The sequence below is a fragment of the Mus musculus genome, chromosome 11 (genome assembly GCF_000001635.26).
Source record: "Mus musculus strain C57BL/6J chromosome 11, GRCm38.p6 C57BL/6J".
NCBI classification, from domain to species: Eukaryota; Metazoa; Chordata; class Mammalia; order Rodentia; family Muridae; genus Mus; species Mus musculus.
The window spans coordinates 31,965,097-31,986,455 of NC_000077.6; the positions used below are offsets into that span (position 1 = coordinate 31,965,097).

The 21,359-nt window shown below is 40.5% G+C and overlaps 1 protein-coding gene and 1 pseudogene across 2 annotated transcripts; one reads left to right on the forward strand and one right to left on the reverse strand.

The window, feature by feature from the left end:
- The first annotated feature begins 457 nt into the window (after window positions 1-457).
- 4930524B15Rik (RIKEN cDNA 4930524B15 gene) lies at window positions 458-14,559 on the forward strand. 2 transcript variants are annotated; one of them, XM_006514795.1, is made up of 5 exons: window positions 458-855; window positions 8,460-8,545; window positions 9,941-10,039; window positions 11,690-11,734; window positions 14,062-14,559. In XM_006514795.1, exons 1-4 carry the CDS (start codon window positions 564-566, stop codon window positions 11,708-11,710), a joined length of 498 nt encoding a protein of 165 aa, XP_006514858.1. In that variant the 5' UTR covers window positions 458-563; the 3' UTR covers window positions 11,711-11,734; window positions 14,062-14,559. The 2 variants fall into 2 exon arrangements, with proteins under 2 accessions (XP_006514858.1, NP_080538.1); NM_026262.1 differs by having other exon boundaries at window positions 537-855; window positions 13,146-14,555.
- On the reverse strand, window positions 12,928-13,258 carry Gm35267 (annotated as a pseudogene).
- Window positions 14,560-21,359: the final 6,800 nt, after the last annotated feature.

The following is a 21,359-nucleotide window of genomic DNA, read 5'->3' on the forward strand; positions in this document are numbered from 1 at the left end:
CACACATTTTTATAGTATTTGATAGAAAAGAACCATATTTGATTTTCTTACATCCCAGTCCCAAATGATGCATAGCCTGAAATTCAACCTCTCTCTAGACGAATGGCCATCCTCACAACCACAGTCCTTCCTGTTTCCCTTTCAGTAGGGCTTTCCTTGCCTCCCAACTTCTAACAGAGATCCACATTAGGCTCCTGTCTTCTGCTAGGTGCCTGGACTCTTATGTCCTTAATCCCTTCCTTACCTCAACCCCAGCTTCTCGGTGTTCTACACCTCAACTTCCTACCCAGGCTCCTGGTGTTCTGGACTCCAGCTCACCCACCCACACTCCATCTCTCTTCAGTGAAGTTGGGGCCTCTAGGTCAGTCCCGTCCTCGCCTCACACAGGTCTGGCCCCAACGGTTCTCCACCCTCCCCCAGCCCGCATGCGCAAGTGTCCCCCCTCCCCCACATCCACACTCCCCCACCCCACCCCACCCCACACACCTCACACACACACACCCCACGCCCTGTGCTCAGGCCGGCTCCGAGGTCCCGCAGGTTGCCCGACAGGAGGCCGAGAGATGGTGCCCAGCCGCAGTGGGCAAAGGCCAGATGGGCCTCGCTTAATCTACGTGACCCGCTTCGCCTCGCACCGCCATGGCGTGTGGCAGCTGAGGGGTCTCCGAGGTTTCGGCCATCGAGGCCCAGGGCTCGGGGCCCGCTGTGCCTCAAAGCAAGCAGCGGTGGAGCCCGGGGCCCGGGGAGGAGAGCGGCCCACTGGCTCCCAGGCCGGGGTCACTGACACCCCGGATTCCGCCCCTTTCCAGCGGAGGTCGAGAGCGCCCAGGGCCCGGGAGCAAGCAGCGCAAGCAGGTGGCACGGCAGCGGGAGGGATCGTCCTGTCAGCGGCCTGCTGCTGACTGGGCAGCTCCCGCGCCATTTTGTGCGCGCGGCTTCCGTCAGCCAGGCTTCGCGTCAGCCTTCCTGTCAACCTTTGTGTCAGTCTTCCTTTGTCTCAACCTTTGCATCTGCCAGTCTTTCTGTCAGCCTTCCTGTCAGCCTCGGTGTCATTTTCCTCTCAGCCTTTCCTGTCAGCATCCTAGTCAGTAGGCAGCCAGGCTCCTCTCTCCTGCCAGTCTGTGTTGGAGCCATAAGTTTAGGAGAATTCCTTTAACTCACTTAGTGGGGTGGGTAACCTGTAAAAAGGCTGCAGGATATTTAAGATAACCTAGAGACCTGAGAGAAGTTCTTGGATGTAGCTACTTCAGTCGCTCAGAGAAATGGAAGTTTGGCGCGCTTGTTGGTTATTTTTCACTGACATTTATTGAAATTGCTAATTACAGGAGCTGGAGAGGTGGCTCAACGGGTTAAGAGCACTGGTTATTCTTCCATATGATGTAGGTTTGGACCTCAGCACCCACATATAACTGATTGTAATTCCAGTTCCAAGGCATCTGACGCCCTCTTCTGCCCTCCTTGGGCATCATGCATCTACAAGGTGCACAAGCAAAACACATATACACATACAGTAAAATAGAAAATGAATTGCTAATTACCTGATATATATTCAATCAGACCTCTTAAGAGACGTTGAAGCATCCTGTTAAAACACAGAAGATCTGAAGATGTAGTCGTGGCCCACACTTTTAATCCCAACACTAAAGAGTCAGAGTCAGGCAGATCTGTGAGTTTGAGGCCAGCCTAGTCTACAGAGCAAGTTCCAGAACAGCCAGGACAACACAGAGAAACACCTTTTACCTATACTTTTCAAAGCAATTTTACTGAGCTTTCATTAATAGTGTATCCAGTTCACCCAGTTATGGTACACAAGTTAATGGTTCTTACATATCCACAGAGTTGTGTCCTTAACATTCCATTTTAATGTAACTGTAATATCACAGAGAAACTCTGCACCCCTTCAAAGGCATCATAGCCCCTCACCATTGCCTCTACTACCCACTAATCTTAGCCCTATCTATGCAAGTATTAGTCTGCATTGTCTCTATAGATCTATTTTGGACATATCTAGATGGAATCTATATGTGGGCGGCTTCTCTTCCTCAGGCCTATTCTTTTTTCATGTTAATTTTAGATCCTATTAATTCACTGATCAGTTCACTAACTGACTAACTAATGTAGTTAGCTCCATCACTGATTCTCATAATTTTCATGTATTTTACAGGTGTATGTTATTTGTGGAATTTTTGTTTTTGTTTTTAAGACAGGATCTCACTGTGTATCTTCAGCTGGCCTGGAATTCAGTGTGTATACAAGGCTGACCTTGAACTCATAGAGATCTGCCTGCCTCTGCCTCCCAAGTGCTGAGATTAAAGATATGTACCACTATCCCCAGCTGGCATATCCCATTTGCAAACAGGGATAATCTTATTTCCCTCTTATTCATTCTTATGCCTACCATAATCTTTTTGTCTAATTATACTGGCTAATACCTCTCGTGCAGGATGAATGGTGTAGAGATAACAGACACCTTACCTTGTTCTTATTCTTAGGAGAAATGCCTCTAGTGTTTCACCATTAAATAAAGTACTGGTTTTAGGACTAAGACTATATATTTAGAATATGAAAAAGTATCTCTTTCTATTTTCTTCAGTGTTTTTTATTTATTATGAATAAGCTTTAAATTTTGTCAAAGGCTTACTATGATCTATGAAGATAATAATATTTTTCTTGGAATTAGTAATGTATAGTGAGATATAAATAGGTTTTCAAATACTGAATCAACCTTACAGTGTTGAAATAATTTTCTCTTGCTTCTGTTGTATTTTTTTTAATATAGTGGTACCTTTAATAATGAGTTGCTTAGAATTTTTTATTGATGTTCATGAGATATAGTGACCTGTACTTTGTGTTTCTTTACTTGATTTAGATTTTGAAGTTAGACTTATTTCATAAAAGTAATTGAGAGTTTTTCCTTTTTTTTTCTGTGTTCAAGAATAATTTATGGAACATTGAAACTATGTGGCTTAGAAAGTTTGATAAAATTCTTTTACAAACCATCTGAACCTCAGTTTTGTGGAATAATTTCTTAATAATGTTCTCTGTGGTGTAGAAACTAGTCTGTTTATACTTTCTGAGAGGTCAGTTTTGGCAGCATGCACTTTCTTAGCAATTACACACTTCATCTCAGTCTCCAAATGTGTTTCCACTGAGCTCTGCAAAGTGATGAGTTTTAATTTTAAAAGTTCACCTATACTTTAATGGTCAGTCCACTCTTAATAATTTGTTTCTCTGTTTTGTGTGTAGGCATTACTTTCTCCCTTTGTATTGATGACATTAGTATTTTGATTATTTTTAAAGCAAGATTTTGATTTATTAAGCTTTTTTTTCTAGTTTCTTCCCTATATAATACCAACTTCTTAGCCATATTCTCTTTCCTGTGCTTTCTTTTTGTGTACTTTTTTATACTAAAATTTGAGCATTTATTTCTTATTAGTTTTAAAATGCATTCCATTTTTTCTTATAGATATTTATTGTATATTGAACATACTACTTCCACCCCTCACCCAGCTCCCCTCTATTCTCCTTTCTTTCAACCCTTCATTTATCCCCTTAGACAATTTAATCTACACATGCATGTTTTTATGTGACTGTATAGAATCTAGGAAATACAAATGAGAGAACATGTAATATTTGACGTCCTGAGGCTTGCTTAATATGATGGTGTCCTGTTGAACCCATTTCCCTGAAGACAGCATAATTTCATTCCTCTTTATGGATTAGAAAAATGTCTGTGTGGACACCAAGGATCTTTCCACAATGGAAATACCGTTGCATAAACATTGAGTGCAAGTGTCTCCATGATATGTTAACTTGGAGTCTTTTGGGGTTTCAGGAGAGGTATAGGTGGGCTATTTAATAGATCTATTTTTTAATTTTCTGAGAAACCTCCATACTGATTTCCATAGAATTTGGACTAGGCTACATTCCCACCAACGATGTATAAAGATCAGGATTCTCTTTGTCCACATCTGTACCAGAATTTATGTTACATCTGTCTTTCTTTCTTCCTTTCTCTCTCTCTCTCTCTCTCTCTCTCTCTCTCTCTCTCTCTCTCTCTCTCTTTCTCTTTCTTTGTTTCTCTCTATATATCTTATCTGTCCATCTATCTGTCTACCTTTCTATCTATCTATCATCATTTATCTATCATCTATCAATCATCTATATCTGCCTGTCTGTCTGTCTGTTGTATGTCAGACATATGTGTGTGTTAGGGAACAGCTTGTGGGAGTTAGTTCTCTCAGTTCTTCTGCCTGTTGTTAGGCTTGGCAGCCAGGAGTCCTTACCTTCTGGACCATCTTGCCAACTCCTGTTGCTTTCTTAATGACTGACATTCAGACTAGAGTCATATGTAATGTCAATGTGATTTTAATCAGGATTTCTCTGGCGACTGGATAGTTAAGCAGTTTTTCATGGTTATTGATGATTTCTATTCCTCCTTCCTGAATTCTCTATTACTTTCATCAGTTCTTTTTGGGGAGGCGGGCTACTGGTCAGTTTTTTTAGTTCTGTGTATACTCTACTTATTATTCTCTAAGACACATAGCTCTGATTTCCTCTAGTCTGTGGGCTTTCTCTTCACCCAACTGTTCCCTTTGTTACACAGAAGATTTTTTTTTATTTCATGAGATCCCATTTGTCAATTGTTGGCCTTATTTCCTTGGCAACTGGGGTCCTATTCAGAACTTGCCAATACTTTTTCCAGTATTCAGATCTTACATTAAGGTCCCCCTAACCCCCATCACCAATTTAGAGTTGGTTTTTGTTTGAGGTAAGAAATGGGGAGTTTTTTCTTTCTTGTACCCAAGGCTGTCCAGCTTCCCCAGAACCATTTGTAGATGGCTGTTTCTTTTTTCCAATGCTGTTTTTTTTTTTAAATCTTTGTCAAAACTTAGTGGCTAGCTGTATTGGTTTCTATCTAGACTTCCTATTCTGTTCCATGGTTTTACATGCCTTCAGTCTGTGCTGCTCCTGTTACTGTGATGATCATGTGACTTTGATCTAACAGTGGGCATATTGATCCTATCAGCACTATTCTTTTGTTCAGGATTGCCTTGACTCTTCTGAATACTTTGTGCTTTTAAATATGAGTTTTAATATTACTTTCAACTTCTGTGAAGAATATCATTGGAATTTTTAACAGGGTTATGTTGAATATGTAGATTGGAAATCAGGCATTTCATTTACTTTTTAAAATCAGGAAGTATTTAGTATGAATTTTTAAAACACATTTAGAACCTCCCACACATCTCAATATGTAATACTCCACTGTCGATTTTAATGGGTTCTATGATTTCATTGTGTTTATTCATATTACACTGATACTGCTTAACATATTTTAAAGGTTCTAAATCCTGGGACCTTCATATTCTTTAGTTTTGTTATACTTTCTAGTTTTATTGCATTGTAGTCAGAAAATGATATTCCTAATGTCTCTCTCTTGCATGTGACTGGGGCTTCCTTTGTAACTCATTTCATGACTTTTCCCTGCCCCCCTATTCCAGAAAGACTGTCATCCAGAAGTCTGGATCCTCTTTTATCTGAGTCTGTCTGACTCCAACTGTTTGCTTGGTACACTGTGTGGGATTTGGTCCTTTAAATTACATACTTAAAACGTCCTTGCACTTCATGTTCTGATCTGCCTTCTTATTTATTTATTTAGTATTTTCAGATACAGGATGGATTTAATTTAGCTTTGTAGCTGATAAGAGGCCAGAAACCAGCTTCAAGGCAGTGGCCGTAGTCCAGTAGAAATGGAAAGGCTAGAATTAAAGCTGTGGAGGCAAATGGGCAGAACTGATAACTGACTAGAAGAGAGAAGGAAGAGTTGAGGCTAAGTCTGCCATATCTGTACTGGCTACTGTGTGAATAGCAAAGCTATTAACTCCCATGACCTCCTTGCTGAGCTTGTAAAACCAGGAATGCAGTCAAGGGAAAGGTGTCCTGAGACTGACATGCACCTAAGCTAAACCAAAGAGTACTCAGTCCTGGTTATATTAGATATTAAATAGATATTTATTAAATGTCTATGGTGAATTAAAATGACTTATTCATCGATTTAACAAGATCTACCATCTACCACGGTGAAACATTAGGTCAAATGCTAATGACAAGATGGATCAGGTGACTCTTCTGTACTCAAAGGACTTCCATGTGAGTAATGTGTATGCAAGTCAGTAGTCCTGAGTGCCATGGAGAGGCCTGAGAAGGGCATTGATAACAAGTTCAGGGACAGAAAGAGGCAGGACAGAAAATCAAAAGAACAAAGATAGAGAATATCTGCTGGGAGCCGGGCTTGGTGTCGCATGCCTTTAATCCCAGCACTTGGGAGGCAGAGGCAGGCGGATTTCTGAGTTCGAGGCCAGCCTGGTCTACAAAGTGAGTTCCAGGACAGACGGGGCTACACAAAGAAACCCTGTCTCGAAAAAACCAGAGAGAGGGAGAGAGAGAGAGAGAGAGAGAGAGAGAGAGAGAGAGAGAGAGAGAGAGAGAGAGAGAATGTCTGCTGGAACAGGAGAGATTATCAAGACCTCTGGCTTGGAAGTTAGAAGGACAATCATGGCTCTGTTAATGATCAGAAATACACTGTTGCCCATTTTAGTTATCCAGACTGATTCTTAACTTTATCACCTTCCAAGTAGAGGTGATGGTTTCTGCCTCAGGGTGTGGCTGGGGGTGCTGTGAAGAATAAATGAAGCAGCAACTGCAGTTAAGATATTTGGCATGGACTAAGCACTTAGTAAATGTTGGCACATTGAGCCCAGATGGCTTAAAGGAACAAGAATGACTAGCAAGATGCACTAAACATTTACTGAATGAATGAAATACAAGTTTTTTATTAAATCATAGTGTTATTTTCATTTCTATAACCCCTAAAGGCGTTTAATTTGTGGGATGATGTTACCAGAGACAGGTGCCTTATGAAAGTTAGGCTGGTAAGCCATCCTAAGATGTGCTGGTGTTTAGAAAGCCAAGAGATAAGCATCAGGCAAATCTAACATTTCAAGCAAGGCTAATAGGTGGGGCTGGTTTCCTCCTATGTTTAGGAGATAGAACCATATGTTGTAAATAATTAAAGATGAAGAATTCTATTATGGAGTTGTATGAATGAATACTTTGGAAATGGTGAATAATTTAGGGATAACAAAGTTGGGAAAGCTTCATGGTAGAAAAACCTATTTGAGATTTTCTACATGAGGCTCAAATTGGAACAGATTACAGGTGGAAAAAAGTATAAGCAAACTGTTGAGGACAGATGATGAGTGCAGTGACCAGGAAGAGCTACAAGTACAGCTCAATAGGGTCAGAGCATGGGTGACAAGAACCAGGGGATCTGAAGCATAAGTTGGGACTAAATCCCTGGAGTGCCAAACTTTGGTGCCCAGTTACAGAAGGAGCAGAAATATTTTTGTGTACATGCGTTATACTTCTTGCTGTATTTTTAGATAGACTTCATGGCTCCCATCTTACCTTAGGGAGTGTAGGTACAAACCAGGTAAGGCTGTAAGTAGAAACCAGTGGGATGCTGAGCACATCACCTGAGGCTGTGTGCACTCAAAGGGGCAGGTGAACAGGAGCAGAGCTATCCAGGCTCCAGCTTTCTTCTCACGTGTGTGCTGGTCTGCTTAGTAGATTTGCTTAAAGAGGTATGCTTCTCCTCTTAGCTACATTTTGTTAGAACGCTAGTTGTGTGCAGTTTTCTAAAAGAGATATTAATTATAAGCTAATAATGGCAAAAAAATGCTCAGTTGTAGTAAATAGGTTTCTTGCTAGAAAGTAGCTATGTCATGAAGGAAAAATAATACATCTTGAAGATCTCTAAGTGACATGTGGACAAACTCAGACTTCCTCTGTGGTTGGAAGATTGGAAGAGTTGGCAAGGGAATTAGTTTCTCACAATGTGACTTAATGAGGTACCTTCATCCGGTGTCTGTGCCTCTCACCCAGAATCAGTGACATGTGCCTGGCAAATTAGCCAGTGCCATTTGGGAACACATTTTAGTTAATTCAACAAATGTATTATTTACCTAGTATCTATAAAATAGAAACTGGATTGCCAGAGAGGAAAACACATTTCTCAAGAAAACCGTGAATTTCTGTGACAACCCAGCATGGTTTGTAAGATCCAAGAAGGTTCTCTGGAAAGCTGTTAAGTGTGCAAAGAAAACCCAGGTATAGAGTATAGTATGTCAGGAATGAAGTGAGGACAGTTAAGGTGGGCATGCTAAAGACAGGGGAAAGCAGGTAGGAAGGGCTCCAGGGAACACATGCTTATTGTTGTTTTCAACATTATCTTAGCTGAGTGGTAAAGTGGTATTACCTAGTGATCAGAAATACAACTCCAAATATTAGCTAACATCCCCCAAAAGAGCTTACAAGACACAGCTATGGCCTCTGTTTTCAGGATAATGCTTTTAAAAATATATACTAATGTCAATATCTTTACTTAAAAAAAATAGGTTTAAACCAGAAAAATGCAGCTAAAGAGTTTGATTTTCCCATTCCACTGAATGAAGCCTCCAAGCTAATGAAGGAGAGGAAAAAGGTGTGTTCTATAAAGAAAAACTAACCATGTTTAAACGTTAGGCCTTCCTCTATATGTACAGTATGTGAAACTGTTCGCGACAGTGAAAGCAATTCTATCAATTCTATCTTCTGAATAATTTAATTTTCTGAAATGAGAAAATAGAAATACCTTGGAAAAAATGGAACTGAGCTTGGAAATATTTAATAACTGTGAAGAATAGTCCTGTTGTTTGAAGATATAAAATACACTTTAATCAAATATAACCTGCCAGGAGATATTTCAAAGCATAACCTATATTCCATCGAGTGTAGCTAACTGCTGTATAGAAAGGAAATCACAGACTTCATAGGAAAGAATCCATCTGCACTGGTGTCATATTGCTCTTTCCAAAGCAAAGAACGTATGTGACGTTTTAGCCAGAAAGATGACAAAGATGAACTTTATTGCTGAACCCTTCCCACCACTGGTTGCCAAATGTCATGGTACCGCAGGCATTTTAGCACATTTCAAGCAGTGGCTGAGTGAATCTGTGAATTCTGTTGTACCTTAAAGAATTTATTTGTTGAGCATGACACATAAATTCATGCTTGTTTGGTGTATAGACCATATACGATCTAAAACAGCGCTTAGAGTAACCTGCCCTGCCCCAGATATATCTGAAGGAAACAGCAGTTTTCCACTGCACTAAGACCTGCTTCCTTCTGAGGAGAAAAGAACCGTGGTCAGTGTTTACCTCTAACTATCATGTGCCACACACTGGAGTAAGTGGTTTACGTACACCACATACACCTTTCATCTCATCCTTCAATATGTGAAGATGTTTCTACATAACATTTAAATGCTTGTCAAGTGTCAAAGTGCTAAGCAGCAAAAAATAAATTTTTTTTTGAATCTAGATTTAGCTATTTAATTTTATAATTTTTTTCTATTCTAGTATATTCATAATCTCTAGTAAGTTTTTCTGCTATCTCCAAGGAGAAACAGTTAATTCTTACCTATATATAACATATATTATAATATAATGTATATGAAATGTGTTAATATTAAGGTTGAAATAATATAATTAATATATATTAATAGACAATATGAAATACATTATAAACAAAACTCTGCTCAGCATAAGCAGAGAACTAGAAATTCATTATTTTTAGTGCCTTTGAAAACTAAACAGACCCACTTAGTAAGACATTGCAGACTGCCTTCTTCTTTTCTGGAAGGCAGCATCATCCAGGACAGCTAATATAAATACTGTAAGAAGAGAAGTTTGGGACAAGCCAGTGAGCATGGGTCACTGACATGACATTCCTCAGAGCTGATGCTGGCTCCGATGCAGCCCAGGGAGTCATTGTCAGTCTCCTCCACGGAGAAGCCCTGCACTTTCCCCCAGCTTTCCTCACTGCTTTTATCTTTAAGGCCTCTGTGTGGAGCAAAGTACAGCAAGTCATTTCCAGAATGATTGCAGAGAACGAGAGTTACAGACGCAGACTGCAGTGCCAGCGTGTATCTAGTGAAGTAAGTCAGCACAGTTTACATTTTATTAAAGAGTATACATTGCCGGGCGTGGGGGCCCACGCCTTTAATCCCAGCACTTGGGAGGCAGAGGTAGGCGGATTTCTGAGTTCGAGGCCAGCCTGGTCTACAGAGTGAGTTCCAGGACAGCCATGGCTACACAGAGAAACCAGGTCTCGAAAAACCTAAAATAAATAAATGAATGAATAAATAAATAAATAAATTAATTAATTAATTAATAAGTAGATATTATAAGCATTGTAGCTAACCTTGGATTGCATTAGATTTCCTAACAGCCAGTATTAAAGTATAGAACAGTTAAAGCATAAAGCCATGCTCAGGCAGGGGATGTGGGGTAGGCCCTGACTGTACCTGTGGCTGTAAGGGTGCAGAGGGCAAGCACTGGCTGGACGTTTCTGAGCAAAGAACATGTATGTCCATTAAATTCATATTTGAATGTCAGTCTTTAAACAAACACAAATTACAAAGCACCCATAGTGGTGAAGAACATATTAGCTGTATTATAAAAGTACACATTGCATTCAGCTTCTTGTCATTTCCTCTCCGTGGGGGCTGCATTCCTGTGTACCTCATTTTAGAAAGTCTACATCCCCAGAAAACACCTCACAAACTGAATGTTACCCTAAAGCTGCAGCAGTGTATACTAACTGAAAGTGGGGAAAGTCAAAGCTTTCCGGACTGGCAATCTGACTCAGCAGGTAAAGAAGCTTGCCAAGAAGCCCGACGGTCTGAGGTCAGTCCCCAGGAAGCACATGGGAAAGGTGAAAGCCAGCGTAAGTGGGCCTCTGACCTCCATTTGCATGGCACCCTCTTTACATGTGTGCCAGGACATGCATGCATGTGTACACACACACACACAAAGTAAATAAAGTGATTATAAACATTATAAAAAGGAAATTTGTGGCTTTCAGAATATTCAGTGGTACAAAATTAAAATTACTATTAATAAATTGAATGAAAATGGTTGTTTCCATCCCTTTACATGTGTGCCCTACTATAGAATATGTCCTGTCCTGATGAGTGCTTCTGTGGAGTCTCACTACTTAATAACAACTTTTGAGTCATTACAGTTAATTTTGAGAAGAATGTTTTCATAAGACAGCAAGAATGTTTTGTAAGCAGTACAGCACTGGATAAAGGCTATAGTACTACGAGCAGCCACAGACAGCTTCACTGGTAACACATTGCTCAAGACGGCAGCACTCAGACTCACGTCCAGCCTCATGATGCAGCAATCACTTTGCTTATCCAACAAGAATGAGGCGTGTGCTGGGAGAAGGAACACAGTCGAGCTTCTTAGAGAGAAGTGTGTTGGAACAGAGGTGGGCAGAGAACCTGGCTGTCTGCTCACTGTGGAACCTTGAACATGCCAGAGTACTTTGAACCCCAGCCTTCTATGAATCCAAAATAATTTGCTAAAAATTACTTGCTAACATAATATGCTAGGCTTTCCAAATAACATAAAGGGTATCTTTGAAATTTGTTGTTTTACCTTAACTTTTGAACTAGATTATATAACTTTAATAAAGTTAATATGTTACAAAATTAATATAATTTTTATATCTTAATATGTATTTGGTGACAAAAATAAGTGTTACAGATCAACTTGAACTTCTCATATGTTGTTCCTAGATTCGAGTTGCTGCAAGATAAATGTGAATCTTCCTGCCTTCTCTGGTGAGAGTCCACTGAGATCCCTGAAGAGACCTTTCCCTCCCTGTGTGTCCTGCTGTCTCTAACCTTCACTGTGCCCTCATTGTTACCTCTACCTTCTTCCTTCCTTAACCCAGTGCTTGGCACACAACACACCTCATTAAATATGTTTTTAATTTAAATCTTCACTTAGGCCCCATCTCTGTCATTTCCTAGAACTACTCTTTCTATGATGTATGTGTGTGTGTGTGTGTGTGTATCACATATATAAGTGTGATATACATGTATACATATGAGTGTGTGGTTTTCCATCTTTTATATATGTCTCTGCTCTGCTTTGTTGCTTTCTCTTGGACTGTGCTGTCACATGTATTACAGCCTCACTGCCCCTCTGACAAGCTGTAGTTTGTGTCATGCTTCTCCTCTGTGTCTCTTGCTGTATCTTTTGTTCATTTTTAAGCTGTCCCTTCTGCTGCCCTAAGAGTAACTGTGTCTCTCCTATTTCTCTCTTCACATAACTCATGTTTTTATAGCCTTAGCTACTATTTCTATCCTACCCATGACCTCTAATATTTTCAACTATTCCATAGATACTTTAATAGTCTGGTTTACAATACACACGCGCACACACACAAAGTAAATTTCTTTTTGTATCCCCTGGTTTCCCAGTCACCTGGCCCCATTCTACATGTAGGGGCAGATTTCCTCCTGTTTTCTGAGACTTGAGGAGTAATAGAGGAAAGGCAGATCTGAGGAAAGACAATAAGAATTTTGCAGACAAGAGCAGTGTAAGGAAAGTGTATTTTATTTTTTATTTTTAAATACTGAAATTTTTAATGTGAGAAATCCTAAGTCAACTTTTTAAAGCAAACATGCTGTAACAATATGGCACTATTTTCATAATCAATGCCGTAAAATGCCATTAGTATAAAAAAAATCTAAGCAAATCTCAAAGACATTACATTACTAAGTAGAGCATCATGTAATGTTGATTTTAACAAGAGACTTAACAGGTATAAGAAGCAGCATAAATTCAAGTATGCAATTAGAATTTACAAATTATAAAAATTCTCTGCTTTTATCGCTGGTTTCTTTTGAATGGCTAAATTTTAGACTCATTTTTTTTTTCAGTTAAAAGCCTATTCAACAAGCCAATTAGACAAACTCATCCACCCAAGTTTACAGTAAACTAAAAACATTATTCAGATGAGTAAGTTCTATTCATCTGTGTCATCAGTCTGCAAAGGACACACCTTTCTTGTCACTTTTCCTAAGCCACTGCTTCCTGCTTCTTCAGGAATTGGGTTCTCTTTTTCAGACGTTTTAGAGGAGAGCCTGAAGAATTAATTCTCCAATGCCTTTTTTGCTCTTGGGTGTTGGGTGCATATAAACTGGGTTCCTTTCTGAAAGCTTAATTTCAGCTTTTCTCAATCAGCTTGAGGAAGAGTTGGTGACAGAGATAGGGGAGCCTGACACCTTCCTGGGTCTCGATCAAGAAGCTGTTTTTCTGTAGACTTCTGGGACATGCTTTGCTTCAGTCCACACCATGTTCACACAGGAAGAGACAACTCTCACCAACTCCCCAACTGCTGATGTCTCAACTGGACAAGAACCTGATGCACAGCATCATTGAGAAGTCCTCACAGAGCTGTTAGAAAATGCAAATATGCAAAGTTCTCATGAAGGTGGTAATGTCTGTACAATTTGTGGGTTTTTTTCTTTCCAAGCTACAACTTCATCCCTTCATGAGATTCAACAACTTTGGTTTTGTGATTGTATGTTCTTTAAATGACTAGTAAATTCACCTGTTTCCTGTTGATGGACACATGTCACCTAGGCAAAAGGCCTAGGCCTTGCATATGAGATCCACAGTTTCTCCCCACAGGCTTATCCAACATCTTTGGACAACGCTAAGTCAAGTTTCACATTGCTATATCCCTCAATAAAGTTTCAAATGTTAGTTTATACAAGTTAAATCTACTACCAAATGGAAGATGTTTATAAACCTAACTGCATAAAAGTTTGTGGAGAGTGTAGACAAAGATTTTTAGCTATGTTTAGGTTTGTGTGAGCTGCTGACTCTATGGAAACAAAGCCTGTTTTATCAGCTCTGTTAGTATGTATGCATTTCACTGTCACGTGAGTGTCACGCTGGAGACAAAGTGTCCTACTGTTCTAGAACCATGCAGCTCTAAAGACTTCCATGGAAATGAATGTTCTAAATGTTTTATTTATTGTTTAATAATTTCTAGTGAAATATATCTGTTTTGTTGAACAGAAAAATACAATGTGAATTTCCTCCTCAGATATTGAACAGCAGATGTGATGCCATGATTTATCCACCGTTTCAGATTCCTATCAGGACCTGATACACTCTTCATGAGAACCTGAGACGGTTTCAAGTCAGAGGCATATCTATTGGAGCTGTGGACATTTCACATTTCCTTCTTCTCTTCATCTCATCCTCTTCAGTCTTTCCACTGGTCTGTGCCAGAGGAATTTGCCCAGTAATTCTATTAGTCCTGATTTGTCTTTTTCTTTGCTTAAATCAGTTTTATTTTAGCCCAATAGTCTGTTCTTGTGGCAGTGCATTCTGAGAAATGTACCACAGATGATTCTGACATCTTATGAGTATCATAGAGTACGCTCACACAAAGCTAAGTGGCCTGAGTCATCACTGAGCATGGCTCCAACTGCAGCAAGGGTGACAATAAACACAAGGCATGAGAGCCTGCTGCCTCTGTAATGGGGCATTCTGCTTTAAACTAAAAGCTTTTCTATACATAAAGGTAATGTACATTAGTGATGAAAACAGTATGTTGACTAGATAAAGCAGTAATGTGTTATCATTGAGTATCCTTGGCCTTTGTGTGCTGCGGGGAATCAAATGCGGGCTCTGGGCAAGTGAACTGAACACTGCCACTGAGCACATCCCCAGCACTGTCCCATACAAGTCCCTTTTGTGTGACTGGTAGATAATCTCCTTAGTGGCAGCAAGGTCAAGTTCTGGCTCAGCCTGCTTCAGGCTTGTGGGAGGCTACATCTCCTCCCTGTTATTACTATTAAAAAAAAGCTGGACTGAGGCATAAAATTTATTTATGCTCCATAGTCCTGCCTGGGAATTATGGTGGCTGGCGGCCATGCCTGCCTTAGAATCTCAGATCCTTTCAAACCATCCAATTCCATCATAGGAAGCTACATGCAGCTAGTTTGTGTCATAATTCACACAAACATGGCTTTGTGGTATATTATCAACAGCCACGGCATTTTGGAATGTACCCCTGTCTTAGATTGGTATGATCTGGGATCTGGTTGCCTATCATTGACTAACCGGCCCACATAGTGCACCTTATTCCCAAATCAGACCAAAGCCACAATGTGTACTTAGAATTCTTCTTGATGAAAATTAATAACTGCCACCTGCGTGCTGTTGGGGGCGGGGATGCATGCCCGCTGAAGTCAGGCTGAAGGGTGTTGACTGACCTGCTTGAAAAAGTCAAGACAGTGAAAGGCACAGTACAAAAGCTTCTTTTGGGGAAGTCCAGGTACTCCATTCAATTGCAAATTAGCAACGATCAGGCTAGACTTAGAGCTCCTGGTGTGGGGGAGGTGACTTTGAGAATTGCAGAAAGACTACAGGATTTTTAGCCATAATCAAGGTTAGAGTCATACTTACTAGAAGATTCAGGATCTGTGTTGAAACAGGGGGAAGCTCAAAAGAATAAGCGTGTGATCCAATTCACATATACTTTTCTCCCATAAGAGGGCTGTTTTGAAACACAATAATTGGGATGCATGCATGCATGAATTTATAGAAGATACAAAAGCATGCATAAAAACAATTTTTAACTTATCTATAATTATTTAAAATGATGGTATGCAATAGATCAAATATTAATATTCTTTAATAACCAGATTAATTGCTGTTTGGAACAAGGAACAGACACTTAGTCAGGTTTTTAAGGCACAATTTTTGTTATAGTTATCCCAAACTATATGAATTTTTCTTATAATTCTTTATTAGCACCACAGCAGCTTTAATAGGATGCTGAAACTTTACTTTGAGGTGAAGAAGGATGATTTTACAACAATATTTTCTCTAGCCAAGGAATTGTTGTTGGCACATTTAATAACCAATAGCTAAAATAGGCAGCTAATATTTAATTACCATTGATTATTATTGATAACAACTATAAAAGCTTTCTTTAATTTCTGCAAGTCCTTTTGTTCTTTACCAGTTAATTTGTGTCTCACTTAATAGCACCTGACAAAGGCTTAAGTTCTCCTGTGGTGAGTTTAAGGTGAGGTCTTAGCCAATTAACATCTCCTGGAAGCTTTTGAAAATAAAATTTTGAAGCAAATCAATTTCTCTTTCTTAGATTTTCAGGACCGTGATTTTCTAGTATAGCTAAAAACCTAAGTATTAAAAGATATTGCCTCTGAATCTTAAGGAATCTTCCCTGAAGGCAGGGAGAGGTGAGGTCCCAGGAACTTCCCCAGTCAAGGTTTGCAAAACGAAAGAAATGCCACACAAACCTTACTAAGGCTGCTCTAAGCTGAGCTCTGCATCTACCCAAGCGCAAACATTTCTCAATCTGAGCACTCTGCCAGAGTCCTGGCCCAAAGCTTATCCCTATTTTGAAGTATCTTTAAAGACTTGTTTTCCTGGGTTCGCTCCTGCCACATGTTGTTTAGAATGACTCTAACTCTGAGTTACCAATTTTAAGCTAACTTTCTGTTACAAGCAAAAGGCTGCCTGACCCTTTAGGAGCTGCGTTTGCAATCAGCTCCCAGCAGGGCTTTTCCAGTCACACTAGCACTTCTCTAAATTTTCACAAAGCTCTAAACACATACACAAAACGCACAAAACAGAAACCAACAGATCCAGACACATGCAACCCTTTTCATCCTCCACGAGCAGGCAAAAGAATTAGAAGGGTAAACTTCCATTTCATAAACAAAACTTGGTCCCTCTGACCGATCTCCGGAGACTGCCAGACGTCTGTGGCTCTCCCCACTCCCCAGGGCATCCCCTGATGAGATGGAGGTCTTCCTAGCACATCTGCTGACCACAGTCCTCCGGTCCTTACAGCCTGAAGGGACAGCTGCAAATACCAAGCGCACGTTCCAGAAAACCCCATAGTCTATAAACACCAGAGAAACCAAACTCAGACAGATCCAAACTCAGACTGCGCCATGCTTCAGAGACAAGGGACGAGACACAGACAACAAACCAACACAAGGAGCACATGTTTGTTTCAGGAAACATAAGACAGACACTCAGAACAAAGACACTGGCACACACACAAGAGGGGATTCCCCGATTGTCTCTCTGTCCTTGGGAGAGTTTCAAAATCTACTTTCCTCCCACCTGATAAAGTTTCCAACTGCAGCCATTCGCCTGATTATTAAATACCTTTTATTAAACCCTTTTATTTCTCTCACCTAAAAAAGCTTCTGGAAGCTGCAGCTAACTGCCTGCCTGTTGAGTTCCTAGTTCCCGATAACTCACTGCTGAACCTAAGTGAACCCAGTGTTCCGGTTTAGCGCTGATCTAGCTTAACCTATACCAATACGAATTTTCTTTAATTCTTTTCTTCTTCCATGGAGCTCCAAACCAGCAGTGCTTCTTCCAAATGTCCTCTGCCTTCCCCAGGTTCCGCGTTGGTTCACCAAATTGTTGGGGCTGGCCTGCGGCTCTCATGTCTGGGTTCAAGCCTGGAAGGCATCTTGGAACTGAAAGAAAAGAGGGAGCCTAGGTGGGTTAAGAAATAATGGAACCAAGACAACTAGTCTGCTCAAGGTTCAAATGTTTAATGGCGGACATGCTTTATAAAAGGGGGGGGGAAGTCCATTCCCGCCAGTTCATCCTTGGAGCCCAGAACCAGCTGCAGGTGATGACGTGCAAGATAGGGTGTAGCCTCCGGAATAGCTCTGGAGGGGTGGGGGAGGGCTCTCCGCAGGTAGCAGTATCTTGAAGAGGAACAGCAGGAACAGCGATAGTGGCTGAACAATAGAGAGATCTAGGGAGGAAGGCTCCACCCTAGATAATCTCCTTAGTGGCAGCAAGGTCAAGTTCTGGCTCAGCCTGCTTCAGGCTTGTAGGAGGCTACAACTGGTGGTACAACAAACTTGCCCAGCACTACCACGAACAGATGAGCAATGCATTGTGGTAGATTGCCATGGCATCCCTGCTGTATGGCATATGACCAAAGTGGTGTAATATGACCTATGATTATATTTTCAATATTTGTTTTGTGTTCTCCAGAGATGTTATATGCCTAAGTGTGCACTATAGGGAGAGGAGAGATCCTATGGTTTCAATGAAAAGTTTTGGCAATTACAGAATAGAAAAGAAACAGCCCCCAAACAAATAATTATCCAACCATGTATTCTCAGATACCCAAATGGTTTAAGGTGTGTCTTCAGTCATGAGGAAAAATAACAGATTTTTTTCAGCATAGGAACTAGTTAAAAGTCAGGATATTTTCATGTCTGATGTACCCTGAAGAAAAGATCAGTGCTTTGGGAAAGTCTGTACTCATCTCAGAATCTGTGTGCTAGCTTATACAATGGTGAAATAATACTTTTGAGATTAGATAGTGGAGGTCTGGGGGTGGAGAGACACTGCATTAGAGCAGTCTGTTACTCCAGGAGATAAGGCAGGAGAGCTGCTGTGGAGACAGAAGTTTCTAACTTGGCCATGTATCTACTGGAGCTGTGGAAATAGCTTTTCACATTTCATCCCAAAAGGACATAATGAGATGATCAATGGCTACACTGTGAGGCATGCCTGTGAGGCCATTTTTTCCAACAGTTCCTTTCAGTGACTAAGTTATCACAAAGATATTGAGACAGGCACACTTTAGGGAGCTGGGCCTCAAAGGCTGCCCACTTCCTTTGCTTAAAAAATGTTTACAATTGAACCAAAAAATGTCTAAGACTTTCCCTAGCCACCTTTCTTCCTTTCCCTCGATTCTCTATCAATACCAGTCATTATTGGTGGTATAATGGTTGGAAGTATACAATTCAACAATATATACTAGTGTGGAGCTGGCTCTGCTGTGCCAAGTCTAGGCCCCAGTTGGGAAAGTCAGAGGCTCTAGAAGATGTGATGATGATGATGTTGTTGCATATTCTTGACTTTTGCCAGAATGCACCGTGTTTCCAGTGAAGAAAAGTAGATATACCTTTCCCAGTCCCTGTTCAGAACATGAAAACTAAAAACTTTGGCCATGGCATATATGACAGAAATAGACTAGTGTCTTAGTTACTGTTCTGTTGTCATTAAGATACAATGACCAAGGCAACTCCCTGACTCCCATATGCTTGTAACCATATAATAATGAAAAATGCATTCAGTCCAACTTCAAGTCCCCACAATCTTTCAGTCTTAAGACTGTTTAAAAGTCCAAAGCCTCTTCCGAGACTCAAGGCAATCTCTTAACACCATGTAAAATAAAAGTCAAAAAGCAGATCACAGACTTCCAACATTCCATGGCACAGGATATACATTACCATTCCAAAAGGGAGGCAAGGGGGAGCATAATGAGGAAATACTGGACCAAAGCAAGACAGAAATCCAAACTTGGCATTTCCATGTCTGGTAACAAAGCGCTCTTCAGATCTCCTTTCAGCTTTGTTGACTACCACATACTTCTCTCTCTTGGGTTGGTTCCACTCCTGACTCCAGCTCTCCTTGGAAGATATCTCATGATTCTGGCATCTCTAGTATCTCAGGATCTCCAAGACCACCAGGCTTCCCTTTACAGCTTCACTTAATGGCCTCTCTAGGCCTCCATGCAGTGACTCCTGCCAAAAGCCTGACCTCGGCAGCTTTCCTTAACAGCAAAAAAGATTCCAAAACACCTTTACTTCTCCTGTAGCCTTCACACTATCCAGACCATGTGACCAGAGCTGCCAAGTTCTGCTGCTTGCTGGAGCTGGAATGAATGAGTGAATGATTGAACGAATGAATGAATGAAAGAAAACAAACCAGATCATTCATTTACTTATTTTAGTTTTTGTTGTTTTTGAAATGAGTTTGGAGGTCTTGTCTACATCTATATTGGTGCACCACATGTGTGCCTGGTGCCTGAGGAGGCCAGAAGAGTAGATGGTTGTGAGCTGCCTTGTGGGTCCCCTGCAAGTGCTCAGGACTCTTTTCCTTCTCCTTCCTTCCACGTGATCCATTTCCTGTTTCCACCACGTGGCTTCAGTGAGGGTTGCCACTGTCCCTTTGTCAGTAGGCCCTAGGCTCTTGTTGAGACCATCAGGGTCCTTCCTCAGCACTAAAGAGATCAAGTCTCTGATTCTTTAGGATAATAAAGATGCTTTTTTTTTTGCTTTTTATTAACTTATTTAATTTCATACATGAACATAACACATTCTGATCACTTCCATCCCTCCACCACCCATCCCCACTCTGTGTCTTTTTTACTGACTACCTGGGCTCAGATATTTACTGCACTATGTTTATGTGCTTGGATAAGTTGTTTAATCTCTTTGTATCTAAATCTCCTCTTTGTAAATTGAACACATGGCTAACATTTACCATTTCAATTAGTCATTGAAAGGACTAGATGAGCTGAAACATAGAAAGTGCTCCCAACAACACCTCAAAGTACAAAACATTTCCTCTTGTAAGCACTAAATGACAAAACCACACTATGTAGCCCAGGCTGGCCTCAGACTTGCAGTGTTCTAGCCTCAGTGTGGGGTCACAGTCTACCACCTCCTCCTCTAGGTTAGCATTTTAATAACCAGATCTTCCATTGAGTTTGGCGAGTGGCGTTGGGCCAACATGTCCCGCTACAATGGTTGGCCCCACAGTGGCCCAGGGAAATGTGGTTCCGAATGACCGGAGACTGAAATCACAAGCCAGAAGATAGATAACTCCCCCTGCTTAATGGTGATTTCCCCTTGCATTTTGTCCCAGCAATGGAGCGCTAACATGCTATGCACATCTCCTACCCACCTGGAATTTTGTACATCAGGCAGAGGTTCATTTTCATCATTAATATCCATTTACTACAGAGTCACTTTTTAAAAACTGATTCCCACCTTGTCATTGGACTGCATTAAGTTTGGTTTTAAGATTATAACGTATTAATTTTATTAATTTAAAATGTGTTTTCATCTTCGTGATTTCCTCAGATTTGTTGTGATTGCTATTCTCTTTTTAATCTCTTGCAACAAATAACTCCTTCATTTTTGTTTCCTTTGCACCAGAATTAATGATTTCACTTTGCCTCTGAATATTGTTACCTTTTCACTTTTGAAGTATTTTATATGTTTCTATATTTTATAAAATGTTAATTACTAAATTATTAGACTTTATTGTTAACTACAATGCATATAATCTGCAAGAAGAGTTTTCTGTATATTTTATGCATTGTGGAATATATTAATTCTTTGTAACTTCACATATGAACTATTCCTATTGATGTTCTCTGAATTTGAGGCAAAGTCGTACCTGCTATCAACTTATATATAAATCGTGTCTGTTACTTACATTATTTAAACCAGTGTCCCTGTCAGGATGAAGAAGGCATGCTTTCCAGCCTCACCAATGCGCTGAAAGTCCTTGCACGGAAGCTATTGTGATGCTGTGCTCTCCCAGCGCCCGCCCTACCTTCTCAAGGCCTTG

Excerpts from the sequence above, each read along its gene's own strand:
- 4930524B15Rik (XM_006514795.1), top strand. The coding sequence starts at position 564 with ATGGTGCCCAGCCGCAGTGGGCAAAGGCCAGATGGGCCTCGCTTAATC. Across the intron at positions 856-8,459 it reads GGAGCAAGCAGCGCAAGCAG|GTTTAAACCAGAAAAATGCA; the intron begins GTGGCACGGCAG and ends TAAAAAAAATAG. Across the intron at positions 8,546-9,940 it reads TAATGAAGGAGAGGAAAAAG|GCCTCTGTGTGGAGCAAAGT; the intron begins GTGTGTTCTATA and ends TTTATCTTTAAG.